The 18,619-nt window shown below is 36.1% G+C and overlaps 1 protein-coding gene across 1 annotated transcript; it reads right to left on the bottom strand.

The window, feature by feature from the left end:
• Window positions 1-76: 76 nt before the first annotated feature.
• LOC121407642 (anamorsin homolog) lies at window positions 77-16,773 on the bottom strand. Its single transcript, XM_041598813.1, has 10 exons — window positions 16,701-16,773; window positions 14,531-14,696; window positions 10,482-10,631; window positions 9,489-9,565; window positions 8,384-8,543; window positions 7,686-7,759; window positions 6,646-6,715; window positions 6,049-6,094; window positions 4,904-4,979; window positions 77-441 (listed from the first exon to the last, which is right to left on the bottom strand). The coding sequence occupies exons 1-10, from the start codon at window positions 16,749-16,751 to the stop codon at window positions 328-330; spliced, it is 984 nt and encodes a 327-aa protein (XP_041454747.1). The 5' UTR covers window positions 16,752-16,773; the 3' UTR covers window positions 77-327.
• Window positions 16,774-18,619: the final 1,846 nt, after the last annotated feature.

The following is an 18,619-nucleotide window of genomic DNA, read 5'->3' as shown; positions in this document are numbered from 1 at the left end:
TATTGTAACTTTGCCATTATGGCAACTACCATGGGAACCTTGATTTTGACTGCTGAGCCCTGTTACCATGGTAGTTGCCATAACGGCAAAGTTACAACAGTTGCAAGTCCTTTATGAAACGGTGCCCAGATCAATCGCAACATTTTGTAAGATGGGGCGGTTGACATGCACTTTACCAAAACCAAAGACAGGCCGCCACATCACAGAATTCCCAGCCAAATGATGAGAATATCTCCCATCAATATGGAGAGAATATCTCCCATCAATATTGATGTACTGGTATGATATGGATACCAATAGAGTTTTGTAGAGAAAGGAGATTGTGGATCAGGCATCGGCGTTGAGCTGTCTACTTGATAATGAGATTTTCTCTCCTGGTTTGAAGGCGGGCATACCAAGGTAAGGACATGTTGAACACCTGAAGGCATCTCCCAAATAACACTAAATAAGGAGAAATAATAGAAATATTCATACATATTTAACATTGCACTTCTGTGATTAGTTGGATTCACATCATGTGATGGTGAGTGTATTATATTGCACAATTGGGTGATTCCATACGTGTCGTACGGGACATTTTGACAACAATTTCTAGTTTCCTGGCCAAATGCTTGAGCAATAAAATATTTTTTTTTGTCAGTGATAAAGCTATAGTGGGTAGTCATGTGAAAAACTAATAACCAACACAAAAAAATTGATTATGGGTAAATAATAGGTGAAAATGTTGTGTGTCATATGGGACGCAGAAATGTCCCGTACGACAAACAACATTTTAAGCTCTAATTCATCTATGGACGACATATTTTGGTTGGTTGTCAGTTTTTTGCATGTCTACCCAGTAGTACTTTAATATTACCACAAAGCAAATTGAAGTTCTTCGTTCGTTTGGACAGCAGGTTGATAAATGTTGTGAAAATGGCTGATTTTTCTAGCATGGAATCGCCCAATTACTGTAGCCACCAAGTAATCTCAAATGGCACAGCACAAAACAGGATCACACTAAACCAAGCTGCTACCACTTACTTCCATGACCCAAAACATGAACTATCAATAATAGATAGATAGATAGATAGATAAATGGTTTATTAAAAATCAAGACATCATCGCGGCTAAGGCCGAATTGCGATGTATTACAAGGTAATAATGATAAAAATATATATTCGAACAGTAACAGATAAATACAAAATAAATGACACGGATAAAGTATTATATTGAAACTAATTGAGTTGTAGAAATCTAGAATGAAATATTAACTTAAAGTGAATTGTGTATCTAGGAAATGAATAGTGTGTATGCCATTGTAGTTTTCAATTATAATAAAATCGGAAATTATTAACAAATTAACGGAAAACATTAAACAAATTCGCAAGAGATACTTCAAATAACGAAAAAATAAAATGATAAAGGAAAAAACTATATGATTCATGCATGTGCTATTATGAGTTTAATATGAAAAAAGTGGGCAGCGTATGTGTTAATAATTCGTTAAGTATACTGCCAGTTTCTTTAAAGTTTTACGTTTATTGATTTCAAGTAATTACCTATTAAAAAAGTAATCTATTAAACACAAATATAATGAACAATCCTTAAATCAGTGAAAATATTAAGATTATGGTCAGAAGCGCTTCCTAGTGTACAACCAAATTTGAATAATAGAGATATACTGGCGGGAAATAAGTAAACATCATTAAAATTACTCTAAAATTAATGTCACATAAACAAATCAATTAGCAAATATTACAAATTAAATCATGGCATTGCATATGTATAGACTATGATAAACAGGTTTATTTAAGCCGACCAAGCTAAAACAGTCCATTCTTATTCAGTAGTCGGACGAGAAATGGCAGGGCACTACTCCGATACCGTACAGTCCTGCATTTGGGTTCTCTAAGTTTATCACTATGTCTCAGGGATCTATGAGTGCTCTGAAGTTCAGGTAACCAGTCGCGAAACCTGATAAGGAGAGACTTGGCAAAATTCAAGCAGAGCACGTCCCGTCGGTGATAAAGAGTGTCAAGTTTGGATAGTTGGAGAGCATTCTTGTATGTCACATACTGATCACCATAGATGAGACGCAATGCTCTCTTTTGAATCCGTTCGATTGAGGTACTCTGTTGTGCAGTGATAGAGGAATGCCACACCGGGACGCAATACTCCACGTTTGGGCGAACATAGCAGGTGAATATTGTAAGTAAGTCCTCCACTGGGGCCCGGTATCTCTTCATCACACGAATGATGTACAGTTTTCTGGAAGCTCGGCGCACAATATCGCTCACATGGGAATCCCACTTCAAGTTGCATTGTATAGTAACACCAAGCAGCTTTATCTCCCTTATATCTTGAAGAATGGCATCATTGATCTCAAGAACTAGAGGTTGAGGTGGGATTTTGGAGAAGGTAACCCGCATGGCCTTACATTTAATGGGATTCAATCGCATGTTTGACTCTTGACACCATTGTGTTAGCGACTCTAAAGCATCCGAAACCATACTTTCTCCACTTATACTGCAAGTATCTGCAAATGTCATATCATCAACGTATTTCCATCGTGCCACATTTGTTGATGTTTGGAGAGCACTATTTATCATCGCTAGGAACACAAGTGGACCTAGGCGAGTCCCTTGCGGAACACCTGCATTTGCTGACCCCGGGGTAGACAATTTGTCTAAATAACGCGTTACTTGCTGGCGATCACTTAGAAAACTAGAAATCCAGGGAATCAGCGACGGACGAATACCCATGCAATGCAGTCTGTCAATTGCCACGTTGTGTTGGACAAGATCGAACGCTTTGGTGAAGTCCGTGAACACAAGTGTCGTGATGTTACCAAGCTTGTCCGCGTTGCGATGAACATACTCCATGAGGTTAACAAGGTAATGCGCTGTTGACATGTTGCTTCTGCTTCCGAACTGTTGACTGTCAATGTTATGAGCAATATCACCGAAAGCCAACCGATAAACTACCAGCTCGACAAGCTTTGAGAAGTGATCCGTCAGGGAAATCGGGCGAAGCTTTGTCAGTTCGCTTGCAGGCGATTCCTTCGGTATTGGTACAACGATAGACCTTTTCCACTGACGTGGAACTGTCCCTTCTTGAAGCGAAGCATTGACAATGTATGTAATTGGTACACTAAGTTCAACGGCAAACTCTTGGATAAGCTTGGTGGAAATTCCGTCTGGTCCACAACTCTTTCCAGGTTTAACTTTCTTGAGGTCCTTGTAGATATTCCATGGTTGGACCGAAGGAAAGTCTTGTGGGCGGCATGGAAAGCATGTTGGAAGAGAGTCTCTATCAAGCCTTGGGATATCACTGGAAATGTTAACGAAATGATCATTGATCGCGTTAGCAATCCCTTGATGGTCCGAAGGCTCTAACCCAGGAATATCGAGCGTGATACTGGGTGCAGAGGTGGACGTCTGGAGCTTGATGAACTGATACCAAGCTCGAGGATTCTGCTTCTTTAACCGTTGAACTCTGTCTCTGTAATACTTCTTTTTGGCTTCCCGTATTTCTCTTTGCACTTTATTCCTAAGGCGGTGCCAATCAGAAGACCTTTTTGCAAAGGCAGCCTGTCTCTTCTTGATTAGTGCTTTGATTCTCGGGGTAACCCATAACTTATCTCTCGAATGAACTTGGATTGTTTTAGCTGGGAAGAATCTATCAATTGCTGCATTGAGATCTGAGTAGAATTCATTGCACTTAGCATCAACATTTCCAGCATCACGGACGTTGGACCAATCATGGCTAGATATCCACTGGCCAAATTGTCTCACATCAGAATCCCGCATTGGACGAATGACCTTTCGCTGTGTCTTATTTGGAAGTTTTAGGTGGTTAGAATCTGGCGACCAAAGGACTCCATTGTGGTCACTTCGTCCGATAGGAGAGAGCAAAGTTATGGGAGCATAGAAGGAGTCTAGGTTTGTAATAATCTTGTCTAGGATGGCGTCATTACAGGTAGATTTATTGACCACTTGCTTTAAACCATGACCTTGTTGGAGTGGAACAATGTTTAAACGATTGAAATCACCCATGACAACTATTCCAGCATCAGGATGCCGAGACAAAATGGTGTCTACTGCACATAGAAGATATTCGACAAGAGAGTCACTGTTTGGGTTATCCAATAGGATGTTCCCAACACACATATCTGAAGAGATGAAATTATCCTTTTCTGCAAGAAATAAAGTTCAATTTGATCATGATTTTTTGTTGTTGAAAAAGTAGAAGATATTTTCTCAAAGTGACCGAGACAGGATGTTCATCAAGCAGAACTGGTGTTCACTGTATGGCATTTTAATCACCAAAATGATAATAAATTGACTAAATACATGCACTGCACACACACAAAAAAAGCATGTGTGGGGCTGCATACAATCAGTCAGCCTTAATGACTCGGCTGTCCTTTGCTATGGATCATACGGCTGTTAAATATCATAGAGAGATATTGATAGCTCACAACAATTTTTTTCAGTCTTTCAAAACTGTAGGCAAACTATAACTATCCTTCACTCAGTAACAAACAAAAGTAGAGACAATGATTTTCTGTTTAAAAAAAAATGGTCTTTTCCGTTTCTGAAAATCTTTAATTCCGTTTCAACTTGATCTAAAAATGGAAATTCCGTTTTTTAGTCAATGAAAATTTACACAGCAAAAACCTGAATTCCGTTTTGCAAAGGTGAATTCCATGAATTTTGACATGAAAAGTATTAGAACCAAACAGAATTTCCGTTTCATTTACCGGTCAAATGGAAAATCAATGTCCCTACAAAAGGCCTTTAAGCAAAATTTCCAGTTACAAGCCTATATGAATGTTTAAGGACATTTTATTTAACATTGATATCAAACATATCAAGTAACTACAGATAATTTGCTATAATAGATAGCAATTAATACTTACACTGCCACATGATGATGTCACAGACTTTGCCTTGGCAGGTTTGCCTTGCTCCAACTCTTCAGCAAAACCACAAGTACTGTAAACCAAACATAACAGTACAGTGCCTTCATATCTCTCATTGCAATCAACTACAAATGATTTAAAATTTGGAATGAATCAAGACAGCGAAAGGTGCATTACTGGGACGTGTTGCACAACAGTTACTAGTATGGTTACTACCTTGGAAGCGATGCTCAAAACTAAAAAGCCAATTGAAATCAAGGATTTCAAGGAAGTTCCCATTGGATGCCATAGTTACAATAAGTAATAATAATAATAACAGGCATTTAAATAGCACCATCTATCCAGATATATTCTATTCCGAGGCGCGTTGTTATTATTATTATTACCCCGGCTTTAGCTTGAGCTGCCTCTCAGCGCTCATGCATTCAAGGAATTAATCCTGCCGGGTACCCATTCACCTCACCTGGGTCGAGTGCAGCTCAGTGTGGATAAATTTCTTGCTGAAGGAAATTACGCCATGGCTGGGATTTGAACCCACGACCCTATGATTCAAAGTCAGAAGACTTATCCACTGGGCCACAACGCTCCACGATAAAGGTAAGTTTTATGCCATGGGGACTAGATATGACACTGGTATATCTCATGAGAGCATACAATGATATAGGGGATGCTATGTCAGACATGCCTTGCAGCAGCTGATCGATACTGTAAAGCCAAGCTACTGATCATCCATTGGGGAACTATTCATATGACTGCTTGTTGTTGAGATGACCGACATGATGACGTCAATGCAGGGACCTATTGCATAAGAATTACCATAGTAACGATACTCAATAGCCAATCAAAACCAAGAGTTCCATGGAAGACCCCATTGCATGTAAAATTGCGAAGTAACAATAAGAATGATTTTTTTTTATGTTACAGGGCCTAGGGACATTTTTAGAGGTGCTTTATAGCAACTTTGAATAAGCATATCAATTTAAATCAACTTTTATATGGTTTACAGGTATATTAAATGTATTTCTATTCTGAATGACATAAGTTAGGATTGAATATGCAAAATCCATGATGTACAATATCTACAATCTTCATGAAAATAGTACTACAAAAATCTTTACTATAATTAAATGAATGATACATACCAGTTTTTGCAGGCTTTCCTTTTGCCCGAGTTTGGTCCACATGTGGCTGTAGAAGAAAAAACACAGAGAGACACATATCAAAATGTAAGGCAATTTATAATAGTACGTACAATCTATGTTGAGATTGTATACATAATTATGTTTTTGAACCATTTCTGGTTTGACGTGCATGTAAAAATTCTGTGTACCGGTAATATTATGTTGCTGTGAATATATTATCATAAGATTTGGTAGACTTGGAAGAAAAGAGTATGTATAGTCATTGTAGATTTTTCGTGATTCATAAATATTACATGAAGCATAGAGGCTTTGTGGGTGTTCAACTTAAACTACAATAACAAGGAAATTCTCTATCTATCAAACTAATTTTTTTACTAGAGTCAATTTTACAACAGTGGGTTAAACTATATATGAAAATATTTTGATGGAGCTACCAATTACCATTTGATTCAAATTTGAACTTTGTAACAATTAAATTTTAACTTATTCAGCTTCTGCTGACTACAAATTGATTTTCTTGTGCAAATATAACTGGAATGTAAATAGTATTGAATATTTTCCATAAAAATGGCTATGATATTGAAATGGAAATATTACCTTTTAAAGATTCTGGGTCTGGCTTCATTAGGTCTTCTTCCTCCAAAAGTGCATCTGAATCAATGATGTCCTATTCATCAAATGTTTGCAACAATGAAAGAAATAATATTAGAACACATTCATGAAATAATGATACTGTGGGCCCAAGAACACCTGGCGACGGACCGTGGAGGGTGAAATGCCTAACCTCTGACAGACCAGGGGATCACTTCAGAGACTGGCCCAAGACAGACGGGAGTGGAGAGCTTTTGTTGGTGGGCAGTAAGTATTTTAAGAGCCAGGAAAAAATGAATTATTCTTATCACAACCTACTGCCTAAATCTCCAACATAGAATATGTCTTAACAATGTAGCGAATGAGGATTTTCCTGGGCTATTTTTGTTAAGGGCTCTTTTGAGCATTTCGAGGCGAGCAATATTCCCCCTTGCTGAGAGCATACTGAACCCCGCCTTGCAATCAGTTTCAACTGATCCGATCATCAAAAAATATGCAAATCCAAGCAACGCTGGCATCTCGAAGGCATACATCCATTCAAAATGCTTTCTAAATTTCTATGCATAAATCATTGCTTTGACAAATTAACACCAAGTACCTTTGTTTCTACATGAACACTGTTTACACTTCCTTTATGAACAATTATGACATTGATAGATTTTCATAGTTATGACTGATCAGATCAATTATAACTCTTGTAAATCGAGACCCTGATATAACAAGAACAAATGGGTATACCCCTTTCCACAAAATACCTTTTTTGTTCAACATGATCATAAACTCTATGTAAATTTGGAGTAGAATAAAAGTGACTTTTTTATGGTATACTTTGATAACACACCTTTATAATAGAGATACAATTTCATACAATTAAAAACCTGTAAACATACAGGTGACAATAATAGTTATAACAGAAATTAAACACAGTAATATGTTGCATTTAATGAAATAGTAAAACCTATTCATATCATTTCAAGGGATATTGGTCACATGTTGTATTTAGTAGTATTCTAAGTCAAGCGGAAAGGAAATGATTATCAGCATACCACATCATCATCAGCCATATCAAATGCTGAGAGAGTCCAAACTTTTGCCACATCCCCACTCTTCTTTGCTGGCTCTGAAAGAAAGAATAAAAAATTATAAATTTGACCAAAGATACAGACTACTGCTACATAAAAACTGTGTACAATTACTTCTCAAAATGTACCTCATTAATGATTTTTTGGTATATATTTTTCAAATTCTTTTTTTCAAATAAGAGTTAGTGCTAGCATTAATTTGATATGGTATTTTTTGTCTCAATGACTAGCCAAGGTATCATATTAATGCTTGGAAAATGCTCCATGGAATTCCAACCAAAAATAGTCGTACTAATAATAAAAGAACACAAGAATATATGCTACAGTATTTAACACCGGCAAACTGACTGCAGGGCCCATGTCATACAAAGAGTTACAATTAATTCAATGAACCTCAACTATATGGGAATTTATCAATGTCATATTTTATTTATTCTACAGGAAATTTGCGATGACCTTTGTGAACTAAGCGAAGCAAACTGAATTTTCAAGAAAATGACTGATGTATGAATATTCTTTATATCAAGAAAATATTTTGAATACGGTATGCATTTTAAATGTTGACATTGGCATCCTTCCATAGTTGTGGTTGATTGGATCAATCAAAAGCACTTACAATGGTGGGACAAACTTCTATTCAGTACCATCTTTATCGTATTTACCTGATTTAGCTTTCGGTGCAAATGAGAGAGGTAGAGAAGCGGTTGATCCCACCTCAAAGTCTGGTTTATTGCAGCTCACTTCAACCATCTTTAACCCATTGATTTCAGTCATATTTCTACTCTGAGCTATTGAAGAAGGATCTGAATCTTCAACTACATTCTGTTCATTGAAATAAAAAAAAGAAAGACTTGTGATGTGTACATGTATGGATCTAAATGATTTATGGTTGAGTGTTAAAGTGAAACCAAAGTACACGAAGATTAGTTATTCAATAATAATCTAATTAAGAAAATAGCATGTGTGAAATACATGTAATTGTTCCTTTATAGCTTTAGAAAGCAGAATAAATCCAGAATTAAAATAGTTTTCTTTGCATTAGTGAGTGACCATAAAAATATTTGAAATTGTAAGAACCCCAATACTATTGTACAGAAGAAATTCACATAAGGGCTGAAAGTAAGCTGAAAATCAAACCAAAATGCTGAATTCTCAAACCTTTGATGCAAAGAACGATCACTATGACATGTCACTTGTTCTCATGTATGATGGTTAAAACTAATCACAAATTTCTCTTTAATATGTATGCATGAGCCAAAATTGAATTGAACCATAAATTATTATAAGTTAATGCAAGAACAATCAATATCATGTTCATCGCTGACTTTAAGTTTAATCAGATCATTGTCATATGATTACATGAGCAATGTAAAAAAAAGCGATTGAACAAATTCGATGGATTTAATGGATGGACAAACAGATATGAGCATAATGTCTCTAGTTCCAAGAAAAAATAGATGTCAATGGGACATGTAAATTTTCAGCATGTTTAACAAATAATATCAAGAAAAGGGAAAAGCACAATTTGACTTTAACAATTATCAGGGACAGTTTGGACGATAGATATAAATATGAATATAAATGGATAATAGATCTTAACAGAACCAACACATGCCCATGGAAAAAATACATGGTGTACCGTGAAATCACTACATTCTTAGATCTTATCAAGGTTAGGTCACCTCCCATAATGTAGACTAGATACCTGTTAAAAAAAAGAAACACTGTAGCAGTGCTTTCAAACAACACTTTTGAAATATGAAATACCTGATTAATATCTACAAATCCACTCAGCTTTAATGCTGATCCTAGCTTGGCTGGTGTCCTTATTCCAACTCCATTCTCTACAAAACACAAAATGAAACAAAACTGTATTCATTAACACTTTGCAGTAATCATGTCTTGACAAAATTTTGATTTTTGTAGCACTTCAAGTTTGTATATAGAAACAAGAACATTCACAGAAACAAAAAATAAATTAAAAAAAGGCTGTTTGCTCATGAGCTAATAACATGCAATGAACAACAGAATATATATATTTTTTTGTTCCTTACCCATTTAAGGAGATGTAAAAAACTGTGGTTTCTATTCAGCTATCTTTCCACAGAGCTCTTCACTGCAGAATCATAGCTACAATGTACATGCTACATCCATAAATCACTCCAAAAGTGACAATTTGTCCATCAATCAACAGATAGCAAGTAGACACAATAGGTACAAAATTTTGCATGAAGTGAGGGCATAAATGGATCTAATGAACTTGGCTTTTCCTCACTAAAACAGATCGTCTCTCTTTTACTGAATGAATATTTTGTACCACGGTACAAATTTGAATATTCTCTATGTTGTACAACACCTCAGAATCTGAGTACAAATATACACACAAACATAAATAAACACTCCTTGCATTTATGGAAATCAATAAAGATAATGAGAAAGCATTTCAGGTCCCATGACTGTGTAAAATATCCATGAATTTATTTTGCAAGCTAAACGTGACATCAACCCCAAAATAAAGTGTTATAATCTCAAGTGCAGTTGGCATTTGAAGCCGAGTAGGCAAATATTACATAACAGTGATTATTTAGATGTACTGTCAATATCACTTATTCAATTTACTCAATAAATATCCCAAAAAGGAATGTTTTGATCTTCTGCTTTGGATCTACTTGAGAGTGACTGATGGTTTTGTAAAATCCATCAGATATAGCCCCCTTCCCCCCCAAAAAAAAGAATAAAGGGAAAGGTGATCTTGTATACCTGACTCTGATACAGGTTCCCGTAACAACAACTGTCCCTTTGGCTTGAGGATTCTGGCTATCTCTGCAAGAGTTTCAAAGGAGTGGGTCTGTGTTGATGGCTTGATTGCTCCTAACAGTGCTACATCAAATGATGAGGCTGGATGTGAGGCTAGCACAAATCAAAAGAGACAATCACTACATCTGTCATCATGAAGTGACACCCGGATATCCAAATGAGCAAAGACAACAATTTCTTGAATTAAATTCAGAGAGTACCTTGATTGAGGTTCAAAACAGGAGAGCAAAGTTGTGATGCCCACCTCAGGAACATGAATTGCTTTTGTTATACAGTGCGTATCAAAAAAAAGTTTACACTTTGAAAAAGCCCTGGGAATTAAAAAATATACAACATATGAGTACTTTTTTCACATATTATCTTGGGTTTGGGTCTCATCTATCAAATGAAAGTAAAAGTTTTGACAGAATGTTACACTTGAGTGAGCACTGTCCATTTTTGTAAAGCTCGCAGAAATCTGTTTGCGCAGAAATGCTCGTTTTCACGCTGTGTCAAGGGGAAAGGGCGAAATCAAACTTACCCTGCTAAACATTTCTCATAAATTTCCCTCGGACTTTTGGTCAATTGAAATAAAAGGGATACATTCAAGCATTTTGTAACAAATTAGCCACCCAAATTGAAATTTCAACACTTAGTAAGGACAACCTTTACCCCTTTTGTGCCAGCTGGATCTGAGGACATAACTGAATCTGAATAAAAGTTTATCTCAAACATTTTCACCTTTTTTCATTAAATTTTTATCATTTAAAGTGGGTTTACATGTCATTTTTTATTTAATACTTGTTTCTCCACACTTTTCCCAAGCTTGACAATGATTAACAAAATGAAAATCAAGCCTAAGCCATTTCATGTAAATCGCAGCTCAGTGTAAAGCAAATATCGTCACGATGGCCTCGGTGTGTGGGGGTGTGGGGTGGGGCGTAATGCACTCTTCGAAGTGTTTTGGGCAAGGAAACAAGTTAAAAAGGTAAAACATATCTTCAAATCAATTTTACTAGCTAAATTCTACACGTTCTTCATGATTTAGGTCTAATTTTATTCGCATAACTATTTCAAAGTTCTGCGCAAATCATTTTTCACTAACTTTTCAAAAGTAAGTGGTGCTCACTCAAGCGGAAATATTTTTCGACAGTTATATCGTCATTTGCTTAAATGGATCTGTACCAATGTTAAAATGTTGAAAAATTTTCAGGATATTACAAATGTATAATTTTACAGGATTTTTTCTAAGTGTAAACTTTTTTTTGATACGCACTGTATATCACACCCAAGCATCTTACAGCAAATTTTATATACATGTACTATTTACATAAATTCATTTATATCTACACCCTTTGTACTCTAATTAATACTAAAATATTTTAGTTCATTGACTAATAATGAGCCCTTCATGAGGCATTACATCCAATCCCTCTCCCCATAAAGAATCAACACAATAAAGTCTGCTGTTGTTCTATACTATCATGGGATGACATTTAGTCCATTATTTATTCAACTTTTCATTTAAAAGGCCCAAGCCATGCTATACAAAATGTCAAAAACCAGGGCTCCACACTAACCTATTTTTTCTACTGGTCCAACCTATTCATGTCGGACCAGTAGATACCCAGTTTTTCAAATTTTTACTGGTCCGAACGTAAAATCTACTGGTCCCAAAAAATAAAGAAAACATTTAAAAAGGCGCAAGTTTATTTTTCTAGCCTTTTGTTACCCCCCCCCCCAAATAAAAAGAAGGAATGAAGGACAAAAAGAAAGCAAGACAGAAACGAAGAAAGAAAGAAAGAAACGAAGAAAGGAAGGAAGGAAAAAAAAGAATAAAAGGAAGGAAGGAAAGGAAGGAAGGAAAAGAAATAAAAGGAAAGAAATAAATGAAGAAAGGGAAGGAAAGAAGCAAGCAATACAAAAAGAAAAAAGTAAAAGAATAGATGAAAGGAAGAAAAAAGACTGAGAGACAAAGAAAGGAAGGAATGAAAGAATAAAGGAGAGAAAGGAAGCAAGCAGTCAAAAAAAAGAAAGGAAAGGTAAAAGAATAGATTTAACAACTTTTAGGGAAAAGGAAAGAAAAAGACAGATAGAAGAAAGGAAGGAATGAATGAAAGAGAGGGCTGAAAGAAGGATGAAATGAAAAAAAGAAAGGGTATGATGGATGGAAGAAACAAAGAAAGTAACGAAGAATGAAGGAAAGAAAAGGGTAAAAAGAAGGAATGAAAGAAAGGATGAATATAGGATGGATGGACTCAAGAATGAGAGAAAGGAAGGAAGGAAGGAAGGAAGGAAGGAAGGAAGGAAGGAAGGAAGGAAGGAAGGAAGGAAGAAAGAAAGAAAGAAAGAAAGAAAGAAAGAAAGAAAGAAAGAAAGAAAGAAAGAAAGAAAGAAAGAAAGAAAGAAAGAAAGAAAGAAGAAAGAAAGAAAGAAAGAAAGAAAGAAAGAAAGAAAGAAAGAAAGGAAGAAAGGAAGGAAGGAAGGAAGGAAAAGAAAGGAAGGAAGGAAGGAAAGGAAAAGGAAGGGAGGGAGGGAGGAAGGAAGGAAGAAAGAAAGATAAAAAAGAAATAGAGAAAAATATTTTCTATAAGGATAGAAAGAATGAAAGGAAGGGAGAAAGAAAGAAAGAAAGAAAAGATAAAAAAGAAATAGAGAAAAATATTTTCTATAAGGATAGAAAGAATGAAAGAACGAATTAAAGAAAAAAAGGAAAATAAAAAAGAAAAACTTTAACAAAAAATGAAAGAAGAGAGGGAAGAAACAAAGAAAGATTGAAAAGAAAGATTGAAAAGAAAGAAGGAAAGAAAGATAGGAAGGAAACAGAGGAAGAAAGCTCCATGTAAAACCATCATCATAAATATTTTATCAGTATCTTTTTGGCTCAAGTAGCTACGAAAGAAAGTCAGAAACCAAGTGTATCAACACACACATAAATGCATATGTGGGGCTAATATGTATTCAGACGATGCCACCCGAAACCCGATCTGTTTGAACCAAACAGAAGTGAAAATTTTTCCTTTTACTGCTTACAAATGACAGAGTTACTCCAATTTTTAGGAAATATGGACATTATAAGAGCCTTTCATGAGTATGAACCGTGAATTTTGACAGTTATGTGAGAGATTTCTGCCAGAGTTTAGCCAATTAAGTTTCGTTCGCGCAGCCAGTAGAGAATTTACCATGTGGATCGTGTGGCTGGCTAGCTACATGTACACTGTATCTACTCTAGTAATACTTGCGTGTGATTCATTCTGTGTGTATTCTGTGTGTGAATGACAGAATTTGTCGGGGGGAAATGGTTTGCAGTGAATTTGACCATTTCTGGAAAAGTTATTGGCCCAACAATGGTTTTTATTACTTTTTATGTCGGACCCTAAAATCGTGCTATTTTCGGAAAAATTACTGGCCCGACAATATTTTTTACTGGTCATGTCGGACCAGTAAATCTTCCTATTTCTGAAAATCTACCGGCCCGACAGCGATTTTTACCGGTCTGGGACCGTCGGACCGCCGCTAGTGTCGAGCCCTGCAAAGACCATGCTTTCATTTAAGTACTAAACCTAGTTTAATGTGTAATCGGAACTCTTGAAGCAGTCTTGGAAGCAATTTAAAAACCAGTTCGAAAAACCAACTTGCAGTGTGATTTTCAAGACTGGTTTGCCTTGTTAAACTAGTATAAATGTAGGTGAGGACATAACTGTTTGTCGGGAAGCGATCTTCGGACATGTTTGGAATGCTACTCTACACACTGTGTGTAGAATGCCTATGCTGCAGTTTCAAATTCTAAAAACAAGCGACCCCACTGAGAATGTTCCTATAGCAACAAGAATGCTTTCCATGAAGTTATTCTGAAAACCACTTTCTGGTAATCAAGACAGGAATGCGAGGCAAGCAATCTTCTAAATTGGTTTCCTAAACCAGTTCCTGAACCAGTTTTAAGGGAAACAATTTTTAGAAATGAACAAGGGCAAAAATTCTATTGAGGGAGATTACTTGATATATGTACTTACACATAGAAAGTCTCTCATCATTCTCTACCTGGACACGCCCACTCTGTCCGACCTTACTGCTCAGTCTCTCCACCACTTCCTTAATTTGCTCTGGAGATTGACCTTGACTCCATACAACCAACACACTCTGTCCTATTGAAATCTTGTATTCCATATTGGATCTGGGCTATATGTAAAGAGCAAGTAAGGTAAAAAAAAAAGTGTAAAAGCCACAAGGTCCAAATAATTGAGAATGTCATTGGTTATGAGGACGAAGGTTATTGGGTGGCAGTTTCACCCTTTGACTTGAGTATGCTATTAACAGTAGATTACCTGTCATCAAATACCTGTAGCTCACCTCTTCTCTTTCAAGACTTGCTATCTTCCCATTGACTTGATATTCAACTAAATCATGTTTACTGCCCTTGTTTAGCCATATGACAGGTGATCGAAGTTTCCTACATTTTATGTTACGTTTAACAAAAAAGTCCTATGATGATCCTCATTTTGGACCTGCATCTCTAAAAATCATAAGTACAGTTTATTATTACAAAATATCATACAGGATCCACCTCCTTTTTGTAAAATAGGGAGAGTGTTATCCCATTTAAAAAAATTCCCTTTTCTGCATCAGAAAATCTTAAATTCTGTTTCAGCATGTCAGAAAATTCTGTTTCCCTATTGACTTTGTGTACATGAAAAAGTGACAATTCCGTTTACCCATTCAGTAGCAATATCACAACGCTTTAATAGGCTGGTCAAAATTTGTATCTGCCACTGTACCAAAAACGCAGTAGAAGCCGCTCTAATCGGATCTATGCCGGTACACAAAAGTATTTTGACAAACACATTTAATATGAATACATCCTCACTGTTCACATCATTAGCATTATTTTACGGTTGAATGGAATTTTATCGATAATTTTGGGGTTTTGGGAACGTCGTTTTGAGCAGTCAACGATTTAGGCCTATCCGCCATTTTGGATTTCAAAGCATGAATATTGTGCTGTTACATCTTCACACGTAGAGGACAGCAACACACGACCATGTTGTTAAAATCAAACAATGTGTGCATGTGAATGTTTTCGATACGGCCGACCCTGCCACTGGCGAAGGGCCATGGTGAGGGGTACGATCAAGTGTGATGAAGTCAAGAGCAGTCACGATGTGTGGATCGTCATGATTGTAGTGAAGTGAGATCATGTTTTGTGGCCATTTAATATTCGCATTTTGCTGAGATTTTGGAGTGATTACTGTTGCTGTTCTGTGCATTCTGAGGAAAAATTTTTTCTGTGATTTTCCATTTGAAATGCCACTTTCCATGAATTCCGTCTGTTTTCCGCGATCGCGGAAAATCAGTTGCTGTCCCTAGTAAAAGAGCTTCATTTTTTTTTTATCTGTGAGGGGGGTGTGCATTGCAGGTGCATATCTCATATGATGGCACACTCAGGTCACATCAGGAATAGGCATACAAAATCAATAACTCAAACCTTTTTCAAATTTATTTATTTCCAACCTTTTCCTCTAAAAAAAGATTGTCTACACAACAATTGTCAATAGATGAGAATCAAATAAATCAAATGATTCTAAATCTAGAAATAGAATAAAATAAAACAATGGCAATCGTAAAAATAAGTATATATGATGCAGACGAACATAACTGCTCCAAGCCAAGCTTGCACACATTTTAATCAAGTTGCCAAGGCAATATTGAGTTCCTTTTTTTGTCATGGACATGATTACGTTTTTTTGGGGGGGATCTATTATTTAAAAAAAAATAAGTAAAACTGGGCACAACAATGTGACCGTCTAATTTTAGATGCACAAGCATAGTACTACTAGGGACAGCTTCCGTGACTTCATATTAATCAACAACACATCACTCATCAGAAATTTACTGCATCTTCAATCAAAATTCATGGAAATGCAACTTGTCTTTGACCTAGTCTTTGTGAATAAAAAAAAATCGTCATACACGCGAGATAATAACACAAACTTCAGCGAATGGGACTATGAACAGGTAACGTAATTTAAGATCTCTTTATCAGTAGAGTCCTTAAAAGTAAAACTACACTAATGTGTTGTACAGATCTTGTCTAGCTACATATGATAATTTGAAATAAGAAATACTGCACAATCATAAATCACTATAATACTTAAAACCAAAGGCAAGGCCGAACCGGCAGCTTACCTGAATAAAGTTTTGCCTTTCGTCTTTTCGATCGTTTGCAGCATCGATCATCCACCATATGTGACAGTCACACAAATACTGTTAAATCACGTGATTTCGCAATATGTACACGTAGCTAGGCCGTACATCGGCCATTCCCCTTATCGGTCAACAAAAGATAACTTTGGTGTGACTGATCAGAAATCTTCACGTTATTGACGTAATTCAATATGACGAGGCAAAAAGCAAAGGCCTGTCATGCCTGTTGTTACTAGACAGCTGCACGTAGCTCTTTTTTTTTGGGGGGGGGGGACGACTAACTTAGGTCCTACGCATTCCCCTACTTATGTTAAAACAACTGTAACGTTAGGATTTTCGTCAGATGAAAAAAAAAAATGCAATCCCCATGCAGTGACGTTAATTGACTAGGGGAAATCATTAATAGGGGCCAGATCCTCCCAAATCCATGATCAACCCAGATAATCACTCTCCATTATTTCTCACCCATTTCTTGCTTCTTTCCTCCTTTTGCCATTTTTTCCTCATTTCCTTCTAGCTTTCATCTATTTTCAAAAAAAAAAATTTCTCTCTTTTATTTGGCCCTATAAGTGGGAAGGGCACTGCTTGCACATGGGCATATGAATCTGATAAGAGTACTGTAACAAAATTCTGGTTATTTGAAATAAGGCTTGAATTTCAATAATTTCATAAAATGAAGAGGTTTTACAGGCTAGCGTTCAAACTCACTCGACGCTCCGTTTTGTTGACGATCAGCCATGCATTAACTCTTTTGTTACCGTGCGATAGCTTCTGTGGGAAACTGGTGAAAACACGTTTATTTAATGAAATTATGGAAATACAAGCAAGCATTGTTTTGAGGGATCATAACTCTTCTACTTCTTGACCATTTTTTGTGATTAAGGCATCAAATAAAAGAGCAGATATTGAACTTTTTAGTCATGTGACTTTAAAATTTTTTTTTAGATACCCCCGCCAAATGAGTTTTTGGCATCCTTTCTTTGAATTGTTTTTGCTCACTCATGCGTGAATGAGGAATAATCTAAGTAGTATCAGATGAAAGAAGAGATTCTAAGCTTTACATTGGTAGGTCATTTGTCTATTTTATTTATGATTAGGTTATGATAAATCACTAAATCTTGGTTTCGTTTTTTCTGGGACGCACTGTATATATATAGTGTGTATCAAAAAAAAGCTTACACTTAGAAAAAATCCTGTAAAATTATATATTTGTAATATCCTGAAGATTTTACCACATTTTAACATTGGTACAGATCCACTTAAGCAAATGACGATATAACTGTCGAAAAATATTTTCGCTTGAGTGAGCACCACTTACTTTTGAAGAGTTAATGAAAAATTATTTGCGCAGAACTCTGAAATAGTTATGCGAACAAAAGTATACCTAAATCATGAAGAACACGAGGAATTTAGCTAGTAAAATTGATTTGATGATATATCTAACCTTTTTCAACTTGTTTCCATGCCAAAAACACTTCGAAGAGTGCATTGCGCCCCACCCCACTCCCCCACACACCAAGGCCATCGTGACGATATTTGCTTTACACTGAGCTGTGATTTACATGAAGTGGCTTAGGCTTCATTTTCATTTTGTTAATCATTTTCAAGCTTGGGAAAAGTGTGGAGAAACAAGTATTAAATGAAAAATGAAATGTAAACCCACTTTAAATGATACAAACTTAGTGAAAAAATGCTGGAGATGTCTGATATAAACTTTTGTTTAGATTCAGTTATGTTCTCAGATCCAGCTGGCACAAAAAATTCAATTTAGGTGGCAAACTTGTTACAGAATGGTTGAATGTATCCATTTAATTTCAATTGACTAAAAGTGCAAGGGAAATGGATGAGAAATGTTTCGCAGGGTAAGTTTGATTTCGCCCTTTCCCCTTTACAAAGCGTGA

The sequence above is a fragment of the Lytechinus variegatus genome, chromosome 2, assembly GCF_018143015.1.
Source record: "Lytechinus variegatus isolate NC3 chromosome 2, Lvar_3.0, whole genome shotgun sequence".
In the NCBI taxonomy this organism is placed as follows: Eukaryota; Metazoa; Echinodermata; class Echinoidea; order Temnopleuroida; family Toxopneustidae; genus Lytechinus; species Lytechinus variegatus.
Note: the sequence above shows the minus strand (reverse complement) of the source record. Positions and strands in the feature narration are given on the sequence as shown.